Here is a 21291-nt window from a genome sequence, read left to right as displayed (position 1 = left end):
GCCACGCCACCGCAGCGCCGGCCAATCGCTGTGCGCGGCGGTGCGCCGAGGACCAATCAGAAGCCAGGAAGGGCGGGACGGGCGCGGGCCGCGGCGGAGCTGTCACAGCCAAGGGACCATCGGACATTTCCGGGCGCGGAGCGGGACGCGCGGGCGCTGCCGCGGGCCCGGGGGCACCGAGCCCCGCACGGGGGGTGACAGCGCTCCCGGGGCGCAGCGCCGCCCGCTCCGCCCGTCCCTGCGCTGCCCCGCTGCCGCTCGGCGCCGCGCCGCACGGAGCGCACATGGCGCACGGTCCCTTAGCGGGCCCCGCGCTGCAGGACTACGTGTCCCGTCATGCACCGCGGCGGAGCGCCGGGACCGGCCGAGGCGGGAACCGGGACCGGGGCCGGGACCGGGACCAGGAGCAGGAGGAGGACCGAGACCGGGATCAGGAGCGGGGCCGGGATCGGTTCGTGCGTGGCGGGGGCTCGCGGGAGCGGTGAGCGGCGGGAACAGCCGCGGGCTCTGCCGTGACGCGGTTTGCGCGGGAGATTCAAGCGGTGGCGGGAGCGGGGGGGGCTGTGGGCCAGGGCTGGGGGTCAGGGCGGCACTAGGGGAGGTGAATGGGGGGCTGTGGGGCAGGTCTATGGGTTAATGGGGCTGTGGGGTGTTGTAGGGCAATGGAGGGGTGAATAGGGTGGGGAGCTGTGGGGCAGGGCGGGAGGGGTGAATGTGGCTGGGGGGTGAATGGTGGGGCTGTGGGGAGAGGGGCTGGTCGGGGGGGCACTATGGGGGGGGGTGTGGGGTAGGACCGGGGGTTAATGGGGTTGGGGGGATGCTGAGGGGCAGGGCTGGGGGTTAATAGGGTGGCAGAATGGATCTGGGGGGGGTCTGGGTCACCCAGGGGGCGCTGAGGGGAGCCGGGGGGCGGAGGGTGGTGGGACGGGGCCGGGGGCTGTGGGGCAGGTTGGGGTCAGTGGGGGCTGGCAGAGCTGGAGCACGGGGTGAGCTGTGCTGCGGCAGCGCAGCCGGAGCGGTGCTCCTGCTCTGCCCATTGGAAACGCTTGATCCCGCCACGGATGTGCTCCGTGTCCCCTCCAGGCTCCGGAAGGAAGGAGGCTCCGTCCCGGCTCCGGGGGGTCCCGGATGGCTCCGGTTAAAATCAGCTTTGTGGTGTCCTTCTCCTCACAGGTCCCGGGGGGTTTCCTGTGGGGGGAGGTTGGGAAAGGCCACGATTGCCCCGAGCTGCCGCCGAGGGTCCTGCAGGGGGAGGGATCCGGTGCGGGATGTGCTGGGAATTCCACACAGAACTGTGGGAGCAGCAGCGAGGAGCTCCCCATGATCCCCAGCCCTGGCAGTGTCCAAGGCCAGCCTGGACACAGGGGGTTGGAGCTGGAGGAGCTTGAAGGTCCCTTCAACCCAAACCATTCCAGGATTCCATGATTCTCCTTGTCAGGCCCCATCTGCAGGGCAGGGATCGCACCAAGGGCAGGGATCCCACATGATTCCTCCTCTCCCATTGCCTCCCAAGCCGCCGGGCTCCCGGCTGGGGTCTCGGCTGTGCCACCACGTCTGTGCCCTCGCAGCAGGACCCCAAATTCCCGGCAGAGAACCTGCTCCGTGCGGACGCCCCCCGGCCCTGGCTGGGCTGCCCGCAGGACCGCAGCCGGCAGCTCCGCGTGGAGCTGCAGCTGGAGCGCGCCATTCCCATCGGATACGTGGATGTTGGTGCGTTCCCGCTGCCCGGGCCCCGCAGGGATGGGGGGGGCAGCTCCGAACCCTGGGTCCATCCCGGTGTTATCCCAGGGAACTGCGGCTGCGCCTTCCTGCAGCTCGAGGTGGGACGCTCGTCGTGGCCGCGGGACCGGCCCTACCTCCCGCTGGTGCCCAGCGTGGCGCTGATGACCCCGGCGGAGGCCAGGCTGGAGCAGAACCGCTGCGGGGTCCGCATGTTTAAGGAAGGTCAGTGCCTGATCCCTAGGGAATTGCTGAGGGGGCTGGGAACACCAGGGAGTGACGGGGGGACCGGGGCTTGCGGCTGCCGAGCCAGCTCTGCCCCGGCCTCTCTGGTGGCTGGAAGCTGCCGGTTGTCACCGTGTCCTGGTCCTGGAGGGGGATTGGTGACACGGGGTGTCCCATTCCCCCCATCCCATCCCATTCCCATTCCCACCCCTGCAGCCGACTTCCCGGCGCCGGCGCTGGGGCAGAGGTGGGACCGGCTGCGCCTGACGCTGAGCCAGCCCTTCAGCAGGCACAGCCAGTTCGGGCTCTCCTTCATCCGCGTGCGCACGCCGCTGGACCCCCCGCGCCCCCCACAGCGCCCGGTGGGTGCCTCCTGCCCCGAGGCAGCGGTGATGGGCTCCTCCGCCACCGCCCGAGCACCGGGGAGCGCCCCTGAGGGCGCCCATCCCAGCTCCCTGCGTTCCGAGCCCATGGACAGCCCTTGGAGCTCCAGCCCTGCCTTGTCCCGGAGCCTCTTTCCAGCACCCTGCTCGTGAGTAGAGTCACGGGATCATGGAATGGTTTGGGTTGGAAAGGACCCTGAGATCACCCAGGTCCAACCCCTGCCACGGGCCTGCTCCAATCCCTCCCATCCTGTCCCTGCACAGCCGGGGCTGGGGGCACCTCGAGGTGCTGCCTCCGAGCCCCTGCTCCCGATCTCCTGCCCAGGAGCCGCAGGGAGGAGGAGGAGGAGGAGGAGCTGAGGCTGAAGCGGCGCCTGTCCCAGCTGGAGCCCTCCTGCCTCAGCCGCCCGGCGCGGATGCTGCTCTCGGCGGCGCGGAGCCGGGCGCTGAGGTCCAGAACCAGCCCCAGGGGGGACCCGGCGCTGCTGGAGGGGGGTCCCGGAGGAGCCGCGGCGCCCGGTGAGCTGGGGGGGTCACCGAGTGCCCCAGCAGAGGGGCAGGACCGTGCCCTCGGCCTGGCTGAGCTCCGTGAGGTTCCCGCCTCTCCGGGTCCCATCCCGGGTGTTCACCCTCCCAGAGCCATCCAAAGGGATCATGTCCTGCTGGGGCTGTGCCCACGGCCACAGGGGTCCCATGGGACAGGCTGTGGTGACCCCAGGGGCTCCCCATGCCCACAGGGATGCAACTGCCCGGCTCTGGGCATTTCATCCTCCTGCTGCTGCATCCCTGGCTCCCCCCAGGCCTCCCATGGTCCATGTGTGGGGCTCCAGCACCATTGTGATCCATCCTGGGGATCCACCAGGGATCATCACCTACATCCCCCGGGGGGTTTCCAGGGGGAAACGTGGCTCCACCGGGTGCAGGGTGGGATTAACGTGTCTCCATCCGCTGCTGCCAGGCTCTGCCGAGGGTGTCCCCACCAGAGCCCCCAGGGACAGCAGGCGGGGAGCTCCCAGCAGGTACCCCCTCACCCTCAGCCCCTGGCCCACGCCTTCCCCAGCCACCGCCTCTCCCTGTTCCTGGGTCCTATCCTTGGCTGGGGCTTTGCTCCCCGGGGGGGGGCAGGACGTGGTGCAACAAGCTCTGAGCTTCCCCCTTTGTCCCATTGCTGCAGGTCCCTGCCAGGCCCCCCCAGGGCAGGAGCCCGGCCCAGAGCCCGCAGGCAGCGAGTGGGGCACAGCAGGACAGGGGGCAGCAAAGGGGGCAGCGGCCACAGGGAGACGGGCGTCTGCCCCATCTGCTCCGGTGGGTGCCCAGCGGGGGTGGCCTCAGGCCTGGGGCTGCCTCTCCATGAGCAGGGACACGGGGCAGGGAGTGGGACACGCGGCAGGGGCGCAGCACCGTGTGTCCATGGGGCTGTGTCCCCGTGGGGCTGCCCCAGCGCTGGAGGGACAGCCCAGGGGGCCGCAGGTCCCTTTGGGGGTCACCTGGGCCAACACCATCACCTCGTGTGCCCACAGCCTGCTTCAGCCTGGAGCTGCTCCCCACACACGCCTCGGGCTGTGGGGAGGATGCTGACGGAGCCCGGCCTTCCTCCACGGTGACAGGGGCCCCCTGGGTGTCCTGCCCCATCTGCGACCTGCCCTTCAGCGCCCAGGAGGTGCAGCTGCACGCCAGCACGTGTGGGGAGCCCGCGGGGACATGGGGCAGCCCGGCCTCACCCTCATCACCCAGCCCCACAGGGCTGTGAGGATGGGGGGACACGGAGCCGTGTCGTGGTACCCAGGGGCTGGAGCTGCCGCACGTGGGAGCAGCGCAGGATGTGGGGCAGGGGAGGAGCTCGGCACCCCCAGAAAGGGGGCTGGAGGCTGGTGTGGGGCTGGAGCTGGTGTGTGGAGCGCCCCAAGGCTTGGGGGGTGCCCCACGGGATGGGTTTTAACTGGAGAGGAATAAAGGAGAGAAGTGGATTGTGGCTGCCCCGTGGTGAGTGTTGGCGGTGGTGAAGAGGAGGATGAAGAACCCCCCCTTGGGGTCCCTGAGCCCCCCTGGGCCCCAGAGCAGGTCGTGGGGGGAACCCAGCCCCCCCAGCACTGCAGGAGAAAAATACAATTTATTTACACGTAGAAACACTTTAAAAATGCCCCTTCCCCCCCCCCCGGGTGCCCCAAAGGCGGGGGGGGCCTGTGGGTGCGGGGGGGGGCCTGCCTGTGGGTGCAGGCAGAGCTGGGGGTCAGCGCCCAGCCCAGGCGCAGGGAGGAGCGGGGTGGCACCCCAGGGCGGCGATGGGTCAAGGGGAAGGTGGCCCCCACTGTCCCATCCCCCCCCCGGTGCCGCTGGAGCCTCGTGGGGGGGGGACACAGGGACAAAGCTCAGAATTTGGTGTCCTTGAGCTGCCGGCGACTGGCCTGGAGGGGACAGAGCAGAGGGGGGGTGACACTGGTGGTGGGGAGCAGCCCCCCATAGCCCCCAGGGCGGGGATGTGGGGTGCTGGGGGTGACACGGGGGATGTGGGGCGCTGGGGGTGACACAGGGGATGTGGGGCGCTGAGGGTGACACAGGGGATGTGGGGCGCTGGGGGTGATGGGTGTCCCCCATGCCGGGGGGGGTCAGTGCCTCACCTTGCCCTTGGGGGACTTGGCGGTGGCGATGCGGGGCGAGCGGCGGGCGCCGGCGCGGGGGGAGCCCTTGGGGGTGGCTTTGCGGGCGGCGGCGCGGCGCAGGAGGCTGCTCCCCAGCTTCTTGGGGGTGTTGAGGATGCTGAAGGCCATGGACTGGCGCCTCTCGGCCTGCAGGAGTGGGAGGACAGTGAGTGCGGTGGGACGGGGGGGCTCGGCCCTGTTTTACCCCCCCAGCACCGCTGGTGCTGGTGCTGGTGCTCACCGGCTTGGCGGGTGCTGGCTGGGCGCTGCGGCGCTGTGGGGTCTGCACCCGCGGGAAGCACGTCGTGGGCTTCTTGGGCTGGGGGGAGCAGAGGGACACAGTGGGAATGGCACCGGGAGAGGGGCAGGGAGCAGGGCCCGGAGCTGCTGCTCTCCCCAGGGGACGCCCCAGTGCCAGCCCCAGCTCCCACAGCACCCAGAGAACAGCGGGAGGCGGCCACCAGCCCGCCCGGGGCCAGACAGCGACATGGGATGGGTTTGGGGTGAAGGGACCTCAAAGCTCCTCCAGCTCCAACCCCTGCCACGGGCAGGGACACCTTCCACTAGAGCAGGTTGCTCCAAGCCCCTGTGTCCAACCTGGCCTTGAACACTGCCAGGGATGGGGCAGCCACAGCTTCTCTGGGAAAAGTCTGTGCCAGCGCCTCAGCACCCTCACAGGGAAGAGCTTCTGCCTCAGAGCTCATCTCAATCTCCCCTCGGGCAGGTTAAAGCCATTCCCCTTGGCCTGCCCCTCCAGACCCTTGTCCAAAGCCCCTCTCCAGCACCCAACATGGGTGCTCTGTGTGTTCCCAACCCACACAGCCGAGGCCTCAGTGCCATGGGTTAGTGGTGGCCTTGGCAGCGCTGGGGAGCGGCTGGACTTGATCTCAAAGGTCTTTCCCCACCCGGCTGGCTCTATGGCTCTGTGCCCCATGGCTCTGTGCTCTATAGCTCTGTGCTCCATGGCTCTGTGTTCTCCGGTTCCTCGGTGCTCACCTCGGGGGTGTCGGGGCCCTGGTGGGACTCATCGGAGGCGCGTTTGCGCTGCTGGCGGGTGGTGATGCCAGGCCAGGCCGCGGTGAGGGTGCTGCGCCGGGCGGCTGCGGCGCCAGGGCCCTGCGAGGGCTGCATGCTGGCGCGCCGCAGCGTCTCCTGCGGGTCCCCCATCTTCATCTCCTCGTCCGTGATGGTCCCCAGCGAGTTGGAGGGCTGTGGAGGGGTGCGATGGAGATGTTACCAGCGCCCCCCCAGCCCCGCGTGCCCCACGGCTGCCCCCCAAGCGCCGTACCCTGCTCTCGAGGGGGTAGCAGGTCTTGAGGTGGGGCGGGCAGGCGCGGTTGCGCTGCTGCAGCTCCGCGATGCGGTTCCAGTCGTCCAAGTGCTCCGGCTCATCCTGGCACGTGCCAAGGTAGATGCTGCTCCGGCCTGCATGCGGAGCAAGGCAGGGTTAAAGGGCGGTTCCAGGCACCCCAAGCGAAGGCAGAGCCCCCCCCAAAGCCACACACCGAGGCTGGAGCTGCTGCCCCCCTGCATGCGGCGCAGGGAGCTGCGGGTGACGGGCCGGTAGCCGGGGAGCCCCAGGAGCGCGGCGTTGCCGGAGGGGTCCTGCGGGGAGGAGGTGTCCGGCGGGAGCAGGGACTCCTGCGACGGGAAGCTGGCGAGGGAGCGCGCGGAGCCCGAGCGCAGGCGGCTCCTGCCCGCGGCAGCACGGGGCTGAGCCCCGGGGAGGCTGCAGAAGGAGCCGTCGGCACCGTCCGGGTTCTCAGGCTTGGCTTGTTTCTGTGAGGGGAGAGCACGGGATGGGGGGATGAAGGGACCTGAAAGCTCCTCCAGCTCCAACCCCTGCCCCGGGCAGGGACACCTTCCACTAGAGCAGGTTGCTCCAAGCCCCTGTATCCAACCCGGCCTTGGACACTTTGGCCCTTGCCCAAAGCCCCTCTCCAGGTTTCCTGCAGCCCCTTTAGGCACTGGAGCTGCTCTAAGGGCTCCCCAGAGCGCAGCAGAGGGGCAGGATCCCCTCCCTGACCTGCTGCTCATGCTCTGGGGGTGCAGCCCAGCACACGGGAGGGTTCTGGGCTCAAGCACACACTGAAGCCGGGTCATGGGGAGCTTCTCCTCACCCAACACCCCAAGTCCTTCTCAGGCTGCTCCATCCAGTCTCCCCCAGCCCATGTCTGTGCTGGGATTGCCCCGACCCACGTTTAGGACCGTTTTTCCCCTCCAGCCCCACAGGGCCACGCATGTGGAGCGGAGCGCTCTGTGCTCTCTCTCCCAAGCCCAGCGCAGCTCAGGTCCTGGTGCCCCCAAGCCCTTCTCCCAGCCCGAGGCTCACTTTGGTCATGGTGATGCTGATGGTGGTGCGGCGCCGCGCGGAGCGGGTCTGGCAGCCGGAGCCGAGCGACAGGTCCCCGCAGGAGCCGGCGCTGGAGCGGCGCTGGGCCCGCGTGCGGCTGGGCAGGGGGGTGAAGTAGAGGCTCTCCAGGGACTCCACCTTGCGCGGGAGCCGCCGCGACGCCGGAGACTCCTCATCGCCCGGAGCCGCCACCGAGTCCTCCGACCTGGAGCGCGAGGCCTTCCTGCGGGACAGGGGCAGGGGCTCAGCGGCTGCGGGGACACCAGCTCCTGCTGCTGGCGCAGGATGGGCCCCTCCGAGCCGCGGTGCCGGTACCTGTTGGTGCGGAGTGACTGAGCTTCCTCGAGGCTGAGCTCCAGGCTGTCGGCGCTGACATCAGCAGGGTTCTGGTGGAACATCTCCCGGCCCTTCAGCGTGTCCTTTGTCACCTGCATCTTGCCGAGCTCCCGTAGCTGCTGGTTGGCAAATTCCACCTGGATGGGAAGCAGGGAGGGATGGAGCCCCCGAGCGAGCCGGCAACGGGGGAGAGGAGGGACAGAGGAGGGAGGCAGGAGGAGGCAGGAGGGAGGGAAGGGTGAAGCCCCTTGGTGCTGTGCCCACCTGAGCCTCCAGGCTGTGGACCTGGCTGGTGAGGTTCCTGCAGCTCAGCTCCGAGTCCTTGGCGCGCAGCACGCTCTGCTGCAGCTCCTTGGCCAACCTCTCCGACTCAGCCCGCAGCTCCGTGTTCTCCTTCTGCAGGTGCTCCATGGCCTTCAGCTTCTCCGCCAGCTCCTGGTTCTGCTGCTTCTTCGCATCATAGTGAGTTTTTGCCTTCTCCATCTAGGAGGGCAAGGAGAGAAAAACCGTCAGGCTTGCCATGGATGGGGATGGGGGCGGATGGGGATGGGATGATGGATGGGGACGGGATGATGGGACCATACTTGGCCCTTGTAGTGCTCGGCCGCCTGCTCCTTCTGCGCGAGCTGCTCCTGCAGCTCCGCCACCTTCTCCTGCTGGCGCGTGGCCTCCGCCTGCAGCTCCCCTTCCAGGGCCTGCGGGCAGCGAGGAGACGGGCTCAGAGACCCCCCCGCACCCCCACTCTGCCCAAGCCAGAGCTCAGCCCCCCCCGTCTTCAGTCCCCACTTACCTTAACTCTCTGCTGGTGGCTTCGGGTGCTCTTCTCGTGCTGAGTCAGCTTCTTATTCAGCTCCTCCACCTGGGAGGAGACGTTGGGTTAAACCAGCTCCAGGAACGAGATTCCCCCCCCGGGTCCCAGCCATGAGGCCTCTGAGGGGCAGCTTGTGCCGGGATTGTGAGGAAAATGGGACATTTCCAGTGTCATTCCCAAGTGCCAACCCCACGCCACCTCCGAGATCGGTGCTGCTGTAAAGCATTGCACCTCTGGCCACATCTGGCCTCCTCCTGTCTCCAGCCATTCCCACTGGCTGGGCAAGCAGCTGGACCTTGCTTAAAGAGGGGAGGAAAAGGGATGGATGGGAGGAATGGGATATCCTGGCTCCCCTAAACCCCATCTGCCTGAGGAGGAGGTATCACAGGAACAACGGTCCCATGCGGGTCACACCGGGAGGTGCTGAGCTGCAGGCAGCCAGTTTGGGATGAAGGCAAAGACTCGGAGCTGGGTCCCCACCGCGAGAGGGCAGGGAACGCCGCTGGGAAGCAGCCGGAGCCGTGCACCGTCACCCAGCGCATCACCCGCGTTACCTGCTTGGCTTGTTCCCTCCGCGCCGCCTCCAGCTGCTCCACCTGCGGGCACAAAGGGCAGAGCGAACACGGGGAGCGGGTCCCGGCGCCCGGGGGGAGCGGGAGGCAGGGGCCGAGGGGGGGCCGCTTACCTGCGCCGCCAGCCTCTGCCCGTCCGCCAGCAGCTGCCTCCTCTCCTCCAGCGCCGCGGCCCTGCTGCTCTCCCGCTCCTCGCTCGCGGCCTCCAGCTTCCGCGCCGCCTCGGCCGCCTCCCGCCGGCTGCCGGCCACCAGCTCCTCGGACGCGGCGCGGAGCCGCTCCAGCTCCCGCGCGTGCCGCTCCTGCGCCTGCCGCAGCTCCGCCTGCAGCCGCTGCACGGCGCGCTCCTGCTCGGCCGCGCGCTCCCGCAGCGCCGGCGCCTCGGCCGCCTCCAGCCTGGCGCGCGCCAGCTCGGCCTGCAGGCCGGCCGCGGCCTTGCCCCGCTGCTCCAGCTCCTGCCGGTGCTGGCTCTCCAGGGCGCCGCGCTCCGCCTGCAGCTGCTGGCAGAGGTGCTTGAGCGGCGGCAGCTCCGCGGCCAGCGCCTGCGCGGCGCCCAGCTCCTGCTGCAGCGCGGCCAGGAGCTGCTCCTTCTGCAGGCACTTGTCCTGGCAGCCCTTCACCTCCTGGCGCAGCTCCTCCTCGCGCTCGCCCTGGCACTGCCGCTCCCGCTTGAGCGCCTCGATGGCCGCGCGCTGCTTGTCCATCTCCTCCTGGCAGCGCTGCACCTCCACCTTCATGAGCGAGCAGCGCTCGGCCGCGCGCGAGGCGGCCGTGGCCATCTCCGTCTGCAGCACCCGCAGCCTCTCCTCCAGCTTCTTGCTCTTCTCCGACTCGGCCAGGATCAGGCGCTTCAGCTCCTTGCTCTCCCCTTCCTTCTCGGTCACCTGCCGGTGCAGGATGGACACCTCGTGCTCCAGGCTCCCGATCAGGCTGCTCTTCCTCTCCAGCTCCTGCACGCACTGCGATACCTGCTCCTTCCAGCTCTCCTCCGAGCGGCCCCTGTCCTGCGCGGCGGCGCGGAGGGACGCCAGCTCCTTCTCGTGGGCCGCGATGGCGCCCTTGCTCTGGAGCAGCTCCCTGCCCTTCTCCTGCAGCTCCTTGCGCAGCGCCTCCAGGGTGCCGTCCTGCAGCGCCTGCGCCGACCTCGACGCTTCCAGAAGCTTCTGCAGCTCCGCCGCCTTGTCCCGCTGCTGAGCCCCTTCCCTGCGCGAGGCCTCCAGCTCCGCTCGCGCCGCGGCCGCGCTCTCCTGCTGCTCCCTGCAGCGCTGCTCCAGCTCCTCCGCGCGCGCGCGAAGGGCCTGCGCCTCCTTCAGCCTCTCCTGGGAAAGGGCCTGGCTGGGCTCCTGCTCCCTCTCGCGGCTCCGCTCCAACCCCTTGAGGGACACCTCCTTGGAGGCGGCGGCCTTGGCGCTGTCCCCATCCGCAGCCCGGCCCCGGGTGGCCTCCGCGGGTCCCGGCAGCGCCTTGTCCCGCTCGGCGGCTGCGGCGAGCTCCCCTTGGAGCCTGCCGACCGTGTCCTGCAGCTCGCGCAGCTCCTCGCCTCGCGAGGCCTTGTCGCGGCGCAGCTCCTCCAGCACGCCCTGCTGCTCCTGCAGCAGCTCCCGGGCCCGCGCCAGCTCCTCCCGGTGCAGGGACCTCTCCACGCGCTGCTCGTTGAGGGCGTTCTGCAGCTGCGCCTCCAGCTCGGCCTTGCGGGCTCGCTCCGCGCCGCCCTCCAGCCGGCCCCGCTCCAGCTCCTGCCGCAGGCGGGCGGCCTCCTCCTCGCGGCTCGCCAGCTCGCGCCGGTGCTCCCGCAGCGCCTCCTCCAGCCGGGCGCCCAGCCCCGCCGCCTCCCCGGACGCCCTCTTCGCCTCCGCCTCCAGCTCCAGCTCCCGCTGCCGCGCGGCCGCCGCCACCCGCGAGAGCTCGGCCTCCGCGCCGCGCAGCCGCTCCAGGGCGCGTTCCAGCTCCTTGGACCGGAGCTGCTCCTGGGAGAGCTGCTGGGACAGCCCGTCCAGCGCCTCGGCCGCCCGCCGCGCCTCGGCCCCGCGCTGCGCCGCCGCCTGCTCCGCCGCCGCCGCCTTGTCCTGCAGCGAGGACGCCTCGGCCCTCAGCTTCTGCTCCTCGCCCTCCTTCTCCTTCGCCCACGCCTGGGCGCCGGCCAGCTCGGCCTGGAGCGCGGCCACCCTCTCCCGGTGCTCGGCGGCCGCACGTTCCGCCTGCGCCTCCAGCGCGGCCACCTTCTCCTGCCGGGCCCGCAGCTCCCTGCCCAGCGCCTGCAGCTCCTCCTCCAGCTTCCCGCGCTCCTCATCCTCCCGCCGGGCAGTGGGAGACGCCTCCACGGGCTTCTCCTGGCTCTTGGGCGGCTCCTGGCCCTGCTCCTGCAGCAGGCGCTGCCGCTCCGCCTCCAGCTCGGCGATCCTGGCCAGGCTGCCCTCCAGGCACTCGGCCGCCCTCCTCTTCTCATCCTCCAGGATGCCCTCGGTGTTGCGCAGGGATTCCTCCAGGAAGAGCAGCTGCTCCTGCAGGCGCCTGTTCTCCCGCGCCAGCCTCTCCCTCTCGGCCAGGCGCTGCTGGCTCTCCTTCAGCCGGGCCTCCAGCTCCTGCAGCTGGAGCTGCAGCCCCTCTGCTGGCCCCTGGGGGCCCAGCTCCAGGATCCTGGCTTCCAGCTCGCTGACCCTGCGGCTCAGCTCCGCCTTCTCCCCGTCCCAGGCGGCCTGGGCGGATTCCTGGGCCTGCACCGCGACCTGGAGCTGGCTGCTCAGGGAAGCGTTGGCCTCCTGCAGGTGCTGGAGCTGCTGCAGGGCCGCGTCCCGCTCCCGCAGGGCCTGCTCGTGCTGGGCGTCCAGGGCCTCCCGCTCCCGCAGCTCCTGCTCCAGCTCCTCCCGGCGCCGGTGGCTCTCCGAGAGGGAATTCTGCAGGCTGCTCACCAGGCCGCCCAGCTGCTGCTTCTCCTCCTCGAAGAGGCCCCTCTGGGACTGCAGGACTGCCTCCCGCTGCTGCTTCTCCTCCTCCAGCCGCAGGACCGTGGCCTGGAGCTCAGCACCTTTGCTGCTGAGGCTGGACACCTCCTGCTTCAGCTCCTCCAGCTGCAGAGACCAGAGGGGAAGGGGGAACACGACACACGTGGGCCCAAGCGTTACTCGAGCTGCCCTTCCCCAGCAGTTTGCCATGGGAGCGCCGCCTGCCCCTGCTGCAGGGGGCAGGGGTGGCCCCAGACGCAGCCGTACCTTCAGGACGTCCCCCAGCACCTCTCCCTTCTGGCTGCTGCACTCTCCCAGCTTGGCCAGTTGATCCTCCAGCAGAGATATCTTCCCTTGCAGGATCTCGATCTTCTCTTCCGAGCATTTCTGGGGCAGGAGAGGTGGGAATGAGCAGGGGGAGGCACAGGGGAGCTGCACTCGCCCCAGCTCACCGACACCAGGCTGCCCGGGAGGACCGCAGCCTGCGCCACCACGGGGAGCCCTTCCCGGAGCAGCGAGAGGCTTCCCGTGGGATGCGGCTGCTGCTCCGTGCGCAGGAGGCTGCCGGACACCAGCAGAGCCCCCGGCCCGCCGCGGGGCCCCGCTCACCTTGTCCTGCAGGGCGCCACGCAGCTCCGCCTCCAGCTGCCCCTGCTTCTCCTGGGACTGCGCCAGGGCCGCGTTGTGCTCCTCCGAGAGCTCGTTCAGGGCCTCCTGCAGCTGCACCAAGTGGCTGCCGATCTCCCGGAGCTGCAAGGGGAGAACGCCCCGTCCCACGGGAACGTCAGAGGGAGCCCGGGGCGCTGCTCGGCGCTGCCCAGGCGCGGGGTGCTCAACCCTGCAGCACCACGTTCCCTCGGGACGAGCAGCTGGAGCCAACCCAGGCTCCGGGCCAGGGCCCCCATGGCAGAGGCAGGAGCAGCCCAGCTCCTGTGCCCCACAGCGGGCAGCAGGGGGCAGGACCCCGCCGCCGTACCTTGAAGGAGAGGTCCCCGTTCTCCTCCGAGAGCTGGTTGATCTTTCGGTCCATCTGACCCTTCTCAGTCTTCAGGTCCTGGCACTGCCTGAGGGCCTCCTGCAAACGCACCATCAGGCTGCAGGGCAGGGGAGAAAGAGATGAGGACATCTTCAGAGTTGGGCTTATGATCTTAAAGGTCTTTTCCAACCCAGCTGATTCTGTGATCACCGGGGGCTGATGCTGCTGGACATGACGGTACCACAGCAGAGCCGTGCCATGGGGCCACAGTAGCAGAGATCCAGCTCTAAACCGGGCCCTACCACATGGCAAAGGGGAGCAGGGAGGTGCCTGTGCTTTGGCAGAGCCCAACAGCTCCGAGCCAAGGGCAGAGGCAGCTGCAGGGCTCCAGCCTCTGCGAAGGGAAAGGACGAAGCAAGGAGCAGGAGCCCGGGCACCCTGCCCAGGTAAACAGGGACAGGGCAAAGACCAGGACGTGGCAGCAACAGAGAGCACAGGAGCGACAGAGCCCAGGCCAGAGCTGGCCAAACCGGAGCCCACGGGGGTGAGCAGCTGGGGAAGGGGCTCCGGTGGCACCCCAAAGGCTGCCGGTGATGCACAGCACATCCCACTGGGTCTTCCCACAACAGGGAGGGCTGCTCCTGTGCTGGCATTAGGGAAGAGCTCCAGGGAGCCCCTAGAGCAGCTCCAGTGCCTAAAGGGGCTCCAGGAAACCTGGAGAGGGGCTTTGGACAAGGGCCTGTAGGGACAGGCCAAGGGGAATGGCTTTAACCTGCCAGAGGGGAGATTGAGATGAGCTCTGAGGCAGAAGCTCTTCCCTGGGAGGGTGCTGAGGCGCTGGCACAGGGTGCCCGGGGCAGCCTGGGGACACTGCAGCGGCAGGGCCCAGCCCGCCAGGGGGAGGGGGACATTCCCAAGGGATTACCTCTCGTTCTTCTCCCTCAGCTCCTCCATCTCCTTGGGCTCCAGCTGGTCGGCTGCGTGCTTCTCATTGAGCAGCGCCAGGCGATCGATCCGCTGCTGCATCAGGGTGATCTGCGCCTCTGCGCAGGGGGAGAACAGGCCCGTTACCCCCTTCTGACCCCCCCAGTGCACAGGGGAGGACGTGTCCCTCTGCACGGACCCCCTCTGCAGCGCGGCACAGGCGATGCGTGCTCCACTGGGCCCGGCAGGATGGAGCTGGCCGTGGACTCCAGCCGAGGCCTGAGCCCCGGGGCCCCCCCGCGCCCCCAGCAGGTCCCGTCAGTGACTGACCCTTCTCCGTGAGCAGTTTCCTGTTCTCCGCCAGCTCCACCTCCAGCTCATCCCGGTTCTCCCTCTCCGCAGCCAACTGCTTCTTGAGGCGCCGCAGCTGGAACTGGGGGGTCTGCATGATGTCCCCCACGGGCGAGGAGGGGGCCCCGGGGAGGACACTGCAGGGGAACACCACGGAGCCCGTTACAGAGCCAGAGCAGGGCCAGGTCCTGCCCCACGCAGCCAGACCCGCTCCCGCTCCCCGTCCACAGGGATAACGCGGATGCCTTGTCCTCAGAGCCGCTCTCCCCGTCTGGATTGTGCCAAAGCCACCACGAGTGCCCTGGCAAAGCACCCAGCACCCTTCACGCCCCAGCCTGGGCCTCCCAATCCCACCCCAAGGCAGGGAAGGGCCTGAAGCAGCTCTGGGCAGTGTCTGTGCTCATGAGCCAGGCTCAGAGCAGCTAATCACAGCCCAGCCTCACCCTGCCCACAGCCCGCGGCCCGGCAGGGCACAGCCAGATCCCACAGGACAGGTCTCTGTGCACCCAGCTCCACGTCCAGGTCCCCCCCGTCCATTCCCACCCGGAGCCGCGGGACGTACTTGTTGGTGCTGGAGGAGGAGGAGGAGGATGAAGCAATCTTCTGCAGCTCCAGGAAACGCACCTCTCGCCTGGGCGGGAAGGGGAGCAGCGGGGAATGCTCCTCCGAGCTGCTGCCGGGTGAGGCCGGGGGGGCTGGAAAGCACAAGCGAGAACAGGGATTGGCACGGTCATAGCAGCGGGGAGGGAATTCCCACAGGGATGGATCAACCCAGCTGGGAAAGCCATAAACCTGCTGGTCACCCACATCCCACCCACCAGGGCTGCGCTGGCACCGGGTGGGAACTGCCCAGCGGGAATGAGGCGGCTCAGCCTTGGGGTGAGGGGAGCTGGGGGGGACCACAAACACAGGGGAAAATCCAGCGGGTTTCCAAGGTTCTGGAACAGGTTCATCCGTGCTGGAGCGGTGCTGCCGGCACGGAGCTGAGCTGGAAGGTGCCAGCGGTGCCCAGCACCTGCAGTGCCATGGAACCATGGGATGGGTTGGGATGAAGGGACCTTAAAGCTCAACCAGTCCCAACCCCTGCCCCGGGCAGGGACACCTTCCACTAGAGCAGGTTGCTCCAAGCCCCTGTGTCCAACCTGGCCTTGAACACTGCCAGGGATGGGGCAGCCACAGCTTCTCTGGGAAAAGTCTGTGCCAGCGCCTCAGCACCCTCACAGGGAAGAGCTTCTGCCTCAGAGCTCATCTCAGCCTCCCCTCGGGCAGGTTAAAGCCATTGCAGGAGGACACCCCCCAGCCCAGGCCGGGGCTGGGGCAGGGGCTGGGGCAGGGGCTGGGGCTGGGACTCACGTTTCCTCTGCAGGAACATCTCCAGGTTCTCGCTCAGACTCTCCTCGTTGTCCAGCACGAACCTGAGGATCGCTGCCAGCTCCACCTGCGATGGGAGGAACCGTGGGGTGAGCAGCTCTGCCGCAGCACCCACAGCAGCCCCGGGGCACCCCTCGCTGTCAGCAGCCTCTGACAGCCCAGAGGCAGCGGTGAGCACCGCAGCACCCACCCTGCACCCTCCCTGGGGGTGCTGGAACAGCAGGGGCACGTCTTGGAGCACCCCCAAAAGGCACCTCCGCTTCCCAGAGCCTGCAGAAGGAATTACCTGGGTCTTGTAGTCGAACTCGTTCCAGTCCCCAGGGCTCCTGCAGCTCATGGAGGTGTGGTACAGGAGCAGCACGGCCACCTGCAACGAGCGGGGACGCGTCACCCACCCGCTCCGCCACCGGCACCCCGGTGCCAGCAGAGGTGCCCGCGGTTACCTTGGCCAGGGCCAGCTCCTCTCCCTGCAGCAGCTCCTGCGCCGGGACCAGGCTCTCCGTGGCCGATTTGTGCTTGCAGTGCTCTGCAACGGGAAGCAGCATTCCCACTCCCACCGGGGCCCCTGCCCCTGGGAACGCTGCCCATGGCACGGGGCCACCAACCCGAGGTGCTGCGCTCAGGCCGGGGGGCCGCATCTGTGTCCCCCAGGGGGGCGCCGCGGCGTGTCCCCAGGGAGAAGGGGCTGAGTAAAACTGCGGGATGCTTCCCACCCGCCCTCCCAGATCCCGGCTTGGATAGAGGGGTCCCAGCAGGATTTAAGCAGCTTGAGGCCAGGGAGCAGGCTGGGAATGCTGCCCCAAAGCAGCGCCACCAGCACCCGGCCCTCGCCCCCCCGGGACTCCTTCCGCACCGAGCCTGGGCTCTGGCGAGGATTCCCAGCGGGAAGCTCCCTTCCTGCGGGATCGGGGCACCCTGGGGCGCTGTGGGGCAGGATCGCAGGGAAGGGGACCCAGGAGCAGGCTGCCAGGGGCCGGGGCCCGGAGCAGGCGCCGGCGGAAGCTCTTACTCTGCAGGAAGCCGCAGATGAAGCTGATCCTCTGCGGCAGCGGCTGCTCCAGCGCCGAATCCCCGTCCTCGCTCCGGAGCCTGGGAGAGAGCAGGGATCGCGTGGAGCTCACCCCGTGCAGAGCCAGGGCCAGAGCCGAGCACACGGTGCCAGGGAGGCCGCCGCCAGCCCGGCCCCGGCTGTGCCGGATCGGTGCCGCCGCGTCCTCCTGCGCGGCCGCGGGGCGGGCAGCGGCAGCGGGAGGCACCGCAGGGGGGCCGCTGGCAGGGCCCGAGGCAGCTCTCGCACACGCCGGCTCCTCCGCGCCCGCTGCTGGTGCTGCCCTGGCACCGCCGGCTGCTCCCGAGGCAGGGGCTCGGCCGGGGGCGGCCCCGGCAGCAGGATCCCCTCATCCCCCCGCGCGGGTTCCCGGGGCCGGGAGCTGGCCCCCCCGGCTTATCGGGCTGTGCTGAGCAGCAGCCGCCGCCCGGGCCCGCGGGTGCGGAGCCGGGAGATTAACCAGAACCAGCTAAATATAACCCAGAGCTGCGGCTGCCTCCTCCCGCCCGCCGCAGCGCCCTGCCCGGGCAGCTCCCGTTACACCGGGGTAATTATAGCGCCCAGCGCCCGCCGGGAGCGGCCGGAGCAATCCTGCCCCCCCCCGGCAGGGGATCAGGGGAGGGGTGGGACGAAGGGACCTTAAAGCTCCTCCAGCCCCAACCCCTGCCCCGGGCAGGGACACCTTCCACTAGAGCAGCTTGCTCCAAGCCCCTGTGTCCAACCTGGCCTTGAACACTGCCAGGGATGGGGCAGCCACAGCTTCTCTGGGCACCCTGTGCCAGCGCCTCAGCACCCTCACAGGGAAGAGCTTCTGCCTCAGAGCTCATCTCAATCTCCCCTCTGGCAGGTTAAAGCCATTCCCCTTGGCCTGTCCCTACAGGCCCTTGTCCAAAGCCCCTCTCCAGGTTTCCTGGAGCCCCTTTAGGCACTGGAGCTGCTCTAAGGGCTCCCCAGAGCGCAGCAGAGGGGCAGGATCCCCTCCCTGACCTGCTGCTCACGCTCTGGGGGTGCAGCCCAGCACACGGGGGGGTTCTGGGCTCAAGCACACACTGAAGCCGGGTCATGGGGAGCTTCTCCTCACCCAACACCCCAAGTCCTTCTCCTCAGGCTGCTCCATCCAGTCTCCCCCACCCTGTGTCTGTGCTGGGATTGCCCTGACCCACATTTCGGACCATTCTTCCCCTCCAGCCCCACAGGGCCACGCACCCGGAGGAGCGCTCTGTGCTCTCCCTCCCAAGCCCAGCGCAGCTCAGGCTCTAATTGCTTTTGCTCATGGACAAGGAACGTGGCTCCTGATGGACACGTTCCTCCCATCCCTGCCCGGCCACCTCATGCCCTGGGATGGAGCAAACATCCTGCCTGTATCTCACTGGGGATCAGCCTGACGGCCCCGGAGAACCGGAGCGGTCTGTGGGGCAGGAGCTGTGGGGCAGGAGCTGTGGGGCAGGAGCTGTGCTGCTTTTCCAAAGCTTCCTCAGGATCCTGAGGCTGCAGCTCAGGAAAACTTCCTGGTTTTCCCTCACCTGAGCAGCCCTTATGGACACAAAGCAATTCTCAAGCACCCGATGCAACACGGAGCCTCGAAGGACAGAAACTCCCCCCAAAACCCCACCCGGATGTCCCCGGCTCCCCGGACTCACATCCTGTTGATGATCCTGATGAAGACGCTGCAGTCGCGGAGCTGGGACAGCTCATGGAGGGGCTCGGAGCACACATTTGTGCTGTTCACCTAGGAACGGGACGGGATGCTCGGGTGGGGGGAGCCAGCACCGTCCCGCGCCATCCCGCCAGACCCAGCCCTGCCAGCACCCAGCCCCGCACGGGCTCCCCCGGACCTCCCCCCCCCCGCGCAGCAGCCCCGGTGCGGGGCGGGGGGAGCGTTACCCATGCGAGCAGCGCCGCGGCCCTCGCGCCGTGCAGAGGCATCCTCAGGCTGGCAGGTCACTGCCCCCACCTGCAACAGGGGGGAGCGATCAGCACCAACGCAGCCCGCCCAGCGCCGGGACCCGCGCCCGCCGCGGCTGGAGCAGGGCACGGGGTCCGCGGTGCAGGGACCTTAGAGCTCCTCCCGCCCCAGCCCCTGCCCCGGGGCAGGGACCCCTCCCACTAGAGCAGGTTGCTCCAAGTGTCCAGCCTGGCCCTGGACACTGCCAGGGATGGGGCACCCCGCAGGGAAGAGCTTCCCAGGATCCCACCTCTTCTCCGTGCTGCGGGAAGCGCAGCCGGCACCCCCGCGATGGGGATGCAGAGGAGCAGGGCTCAAGGGAAACCGCTGCTCCGGCCCCTGCTGCATCCCCCGTCCCACCCCGAACCCCGAACCCCTCTGAGGAGGGACGTAAAGCGCCGCGCGGCCCCCCCGGCTGAGGTGACCCCACGGGATCCCGTGTCGCCCCGGAGGGCTCCTCGGCGGCCGCGCTGGGCTCCAGCGTGCTCCCGGCACGGGGGCTGCGGCTCTTCCCGGCCGTGCCCGAGCAGCGGCGCCGCCGCCGGGACCAGCGTCCCGAGGAATCCCCCCCCCCCGCGGAACACACGCGGGGTTCCGGGCCCAAAACACCGGCTCGTGCCCGCGGTGCCGGCGCGAGCCGGGAGAGCAGTCGCGGGTGCCGGGACGGGCCCGGGGAGCACCGGCTGTGAACAACCCCCGGGCCCGGCCCGGAGCACGGCGGAGAGCGGGATCTCCCACCGGCCCCACGGGGGACCCGATCCAAGCACCAGGAAGCGACGGGAGGGAACCGCGGCGCGGGGGGGGCCGGAGCTGCCGCTGCCTCCGTGCGGCCGGGAAGCGCGGGACCCGTGCGGGGTCCGTGCGGGACGGATGGATCCGGCCCTCCCTCCATCTGGCCCCACGGCACAAGCTCCGCACCCCCGGGCCCAGCCCGGACCCCCCCCCAGGCCCTCGGGGGCTGCCCGGGATGGACCGAGCTGCCCGACCCCAGCCCGACCCCAGCCCGGCGGCACCTCCGCGACGCTCGGGGCTACCCGGGACCCGCGACACGGGACGGAGCCGCAGGAAGGCCCCGGGGGGGGGTGGGGGGGGTGAGCAGGGCCCCGGCGCCTCCCTCCCCGCGCCCGCTCCATTACGAAACCAGCGCCCCGGGCCCCCCCTCCCCGGGAAGCCCCCCCCCCCCGCCGCGCGGTGGCGGAGGCCGCGGCGGGGCCTCACCGGAGCGGGTCAGGCCGCCATGAGCCGCGCACAAAGGGAAAGTTGTTGGTGCGGGCGGCGGGGAGCGGTGACGGCGCCCTCCTGGCCGCGGGCCACCACACGTCACCGCCCGCGTTAAAGGCGCCGGCCCCGGCCCCGCGGGGGGGGGGGGTGTCCGGGGTCCCCGCTCCCGCCGATCCCCAGCAATCCCCCCCCCCCCGCCCCACTCCCAACGCGGGACCCGCGGACCCGGGGCCGCGGAAGGGACCCGGGGACGGCGCCGCTGCCCCCGGAGCCGGGGCGGGGCGGGCCGGAGCCACCGGATGGGGGAGAACCGGGCGGGGGGGGGGACACACGGAGCCGCCGCGGGCAGCACCGGGGGTGGGAAGCAGCCGGGGGGGGGGGCTGAGCCACACCGACCCGCCGGAGCTCTCCTACCGGATGCGCGGACGGGCCAAGCCGCGGCGGGGACGCGGAGCCCGCGGTGACCGGGCGCGGGGCAGCGGCGGGGGGGGGGGTGCGCCCATGCGGCGCCGCGGCTCCTCCTCAGCGCCCGCGGCCAGCCCCGGGCCGCGCCAGGCCCCACCGCGGGCGGGCACCGGCAGTACGCGAGGCGCAGGCCGCGGCCTAGCGCCGGAACCGCTGGGCCCCGGCGACGGGACGGACCGGAAACACCCCCCCGGCGGGCGCGCAGCCCCGCCCCTCCCGGAGCCCCGCCCCTCGCGCTGGCCCCGCCCCTCCCCGGTGCCCCCCCCGTCCCCCCCCCCGTACCGGGGCCGCCGCCGCCCGGTTCAAACAGCAGCGCCCGCCCCTGCCGCCTCCTCATTGGCTGCGAGGCGTGTCACGTGAGGCTGGGACTACAACTCCCAGCGTGCCGTTCAGCTCTCGCGAGAGCTGCGGGGCGCGCCGCGGGCCGGTTGCCATGGCGACAGTGGCGGCGGCCGGGGAGGGGGCCTGGGGCCCGCTCGGGGTGTGCGGACACTCGGGGGGCCCCGCGGGCGCACAGTGGGGGGGGCGGGTACGGCAGTAATGGGGCACCCAGGAACCGCAGTGGGGCTGGGGACACGTGTGGGGCACTTGGAGGGGGGCCTGGGGGATGTGTATGGGTCTATGTGCTGGGCAGGGGGCACCCAGAGATCCACTATGGGGCTGGGGACACGTGTGGTGCCCTGGGGTGGTGGCTATGGGTCCATGTGCCAGGCAGGGGGCACCCAGAGGCCCACAGTGGGGCTGGGGACACGTGTGGTGCCCTGGGGGTGGTGGCTATGGGTCCATGTGCCAGGCAGGGGGCACCCAGAGGCCCACAGTGGGGCTGGGGACACGTGTGGGGCACTGGGGGAGTCACACTCAGACACCCCGGGGGCAGACAAGCCCCGCTCTGCCCCACAGCAGGTCCTGCCCCATGGCAGGGGATGCCACCCCCCCCCATACCTGCTGTGACCCACAAGGGGGTCATACGGCAGGGGAGGATCTGGGGTTGTCGCGGTGCAGAACGCAGG

The 21291-nt window shown here is 70.1% G+C and overlaps 3 protein-coding genes across 11 annotated transcripts; 2 read left to right on the top strand and 1 right to left on the bottom strand.

Annotated features, from left to right (window-relative positions):
• Window positions 1-266: 266 nt before the first annotated feature.
• On the top strand, window positions 267-4294 carry LOC115603638 (short transient receptor potential channel 2). 7 transcript variants are annotated; one of them, XM_030475667.1, is made up of 9 exons: window positions 267-451; window positions 1084-1173; window positions 1514-1710; window positions 1789-1944; window positions 2161-2476; window positions 2653-2846; window positions 3286-3346; window positions 3502-3632; window positions 3848-4294. In XM_030475667.1, exons 1-9 carry the CDS (start codon window positions 285-287, stop codon window positions 4075-4077), a joined length of 1542 nt encoding a protein of 513 aa, XP_030331527.1. In that variant the 5' UTR covers window positions 267-284; the 3' UTR covers window positions 4078-4294. The 7 variants fall into 7 exon arrangements, with proteins under 7 accessions (XP_030331527.1, XP_030331525.1, XP_030331528.1 ...); XM_030475665.1 differs by having other exon boundaries at window positions 267-481; XM_030475668.1 differs by having other exon boundaries at window positions 267-481; window positions 2592-2846.
• Window positions 4295-4422: 128 nt separating this feature from the next.
• NUMA1 (nuclear mitotic apparatus protein 1) lies at window positions 4423-20613 on the bottom strand. Of its 3 annotated transcripts, none has more exons than XM_030475662.1 (26): window positions 20564-20613; window positions 18535-18604; window positions 18291-18379; window positions 16612-16691; window positions 16046-16128; window positions 15889-15969; window positions 15585-15669; window positions 14794-14926; window positions 14211-14368; window positions 13882-13999; window positions 12957-13074; window positions 12590-12730; window positions 12248-12367; window positions 9152-12106; window positions 9021-9062; window positions 8446-8514; window positions 8240-8350; window positions 7920-8138; window positions 7635-7792; window positions 7299-7542; window positions 6472-6745; window positions 6255-6391; window positions 5963-6175; window positions 5208-5285; window positions 4946-5113; window positions 4423-4732 (listed from the first exon to the last, which is right to left on the bottom strand). In XM_030475662.1, the coding sequence occupies exons 2-26, from the start codon at window positions 18574-18576 to the stop codon at window positions 4697-4699; spliced, it is 5952 nt and encodes a 1983-aa protein (XP_030331522.1). In that variant the 5' UTR covers window positions 18577-18604; window positions 20564-20613; the 3' UTR covers window positions 4423-4696. The 3 variants fall into 3 exon arrangements, with proteins under 3 accessions (XP_030331522.1, XP_030331524.1, XP_030331521.1); XM_030475664.2 differs by lacking the exon at window positions 20564-20613 and adding an exon at window positions 20231-20250; XM_030475661.1 differs by lacking the exon at window positions 20564-20613 and adding an exon at window positions 19814-19900.
• LOC115604472 (basic proline-rich protein-like) lies at window positions 18887-19690 on the top strand. Its single transcript, XM_030477596.1, has one exon. It carries the CDS (start codon window positions 18887-18889, stop codon window positions 19688-19690), a length of 804 nt encoding a protein of 267 aa, XP_030333456.1.
• Window positions 20614-21291: the final 678 nt, after the last annotated feature.

Source organism: Strigops habroptila, chromosome 2 (assembly GCF_004027225.2).
Source record: "Strigops habroptila isolate Jane chromosome 2, bStrHab1.2.pri, whole genome shotgun sequence".
NCBI classification, from domain to species: Eukaryota; Metazoa; Chordata; class Aves; order Psittaciformes; family Psittacidae; genus Strigops; species Strigops habroptila.
Note: the sequence above shows the minus strand (reverse complement) of the source record. Positions and strands in the feature narration are given on the sequence as shown.

Bases quoted from the DNA above. Each gene is read 5' to 3' on its own strand.
- LOC115603638 (XM_030475665.1), top strand. From the start codon at position 285: ATGGCGCACGGTCCCTTAGCGGGCCCCGCGCTGCAGGACTACGTGTCC. The intron at 482-1,083 runs GTGAGCGGCGGG...TGTCCCCTCCAG, and splicing joins GGCGGGGGCTCGCGGGAGCG to GCTCCGGAAGGAAGGAGGCT. The intron at 2,847-3,285 runs GTGAGCTGGGGG...CGCTGCTGCCAG, and splicing joins CGGAGGAGCCGCGGCGCCCG to GCTCTGCCGAGGGTGTCCCC.
- NUMA1 (XM_030475662.1), bottom strand. From the start codon at position 18,576: ATGCCTCTGCACGGCGCGAGGGCCGCGGCGCTGCTCGCATGG. The intron at 14,000-14,210 runs GTCAGTCACTGA...CCCCCTGCGCAG, and splicing joins GAAACTGCTCACGGAGAAGG to AGGCGCAGATCACCCTGATG. The intron at 8,351-8,445 runs GTAAGTGGGGAC...CGCTGCCCGCAG, and splicing joins GCCACCAGCAGAGAGTTAAG to GCCCTGGAAGGGGAGCTGCA.
- LOC115604472 (XM_030477596.1), top strand. From the start codon at position 18,887: ATGGGGATGCAGAGGAGCAGGGCTCAAGGGAAACCGCTGCTCCGGCCC.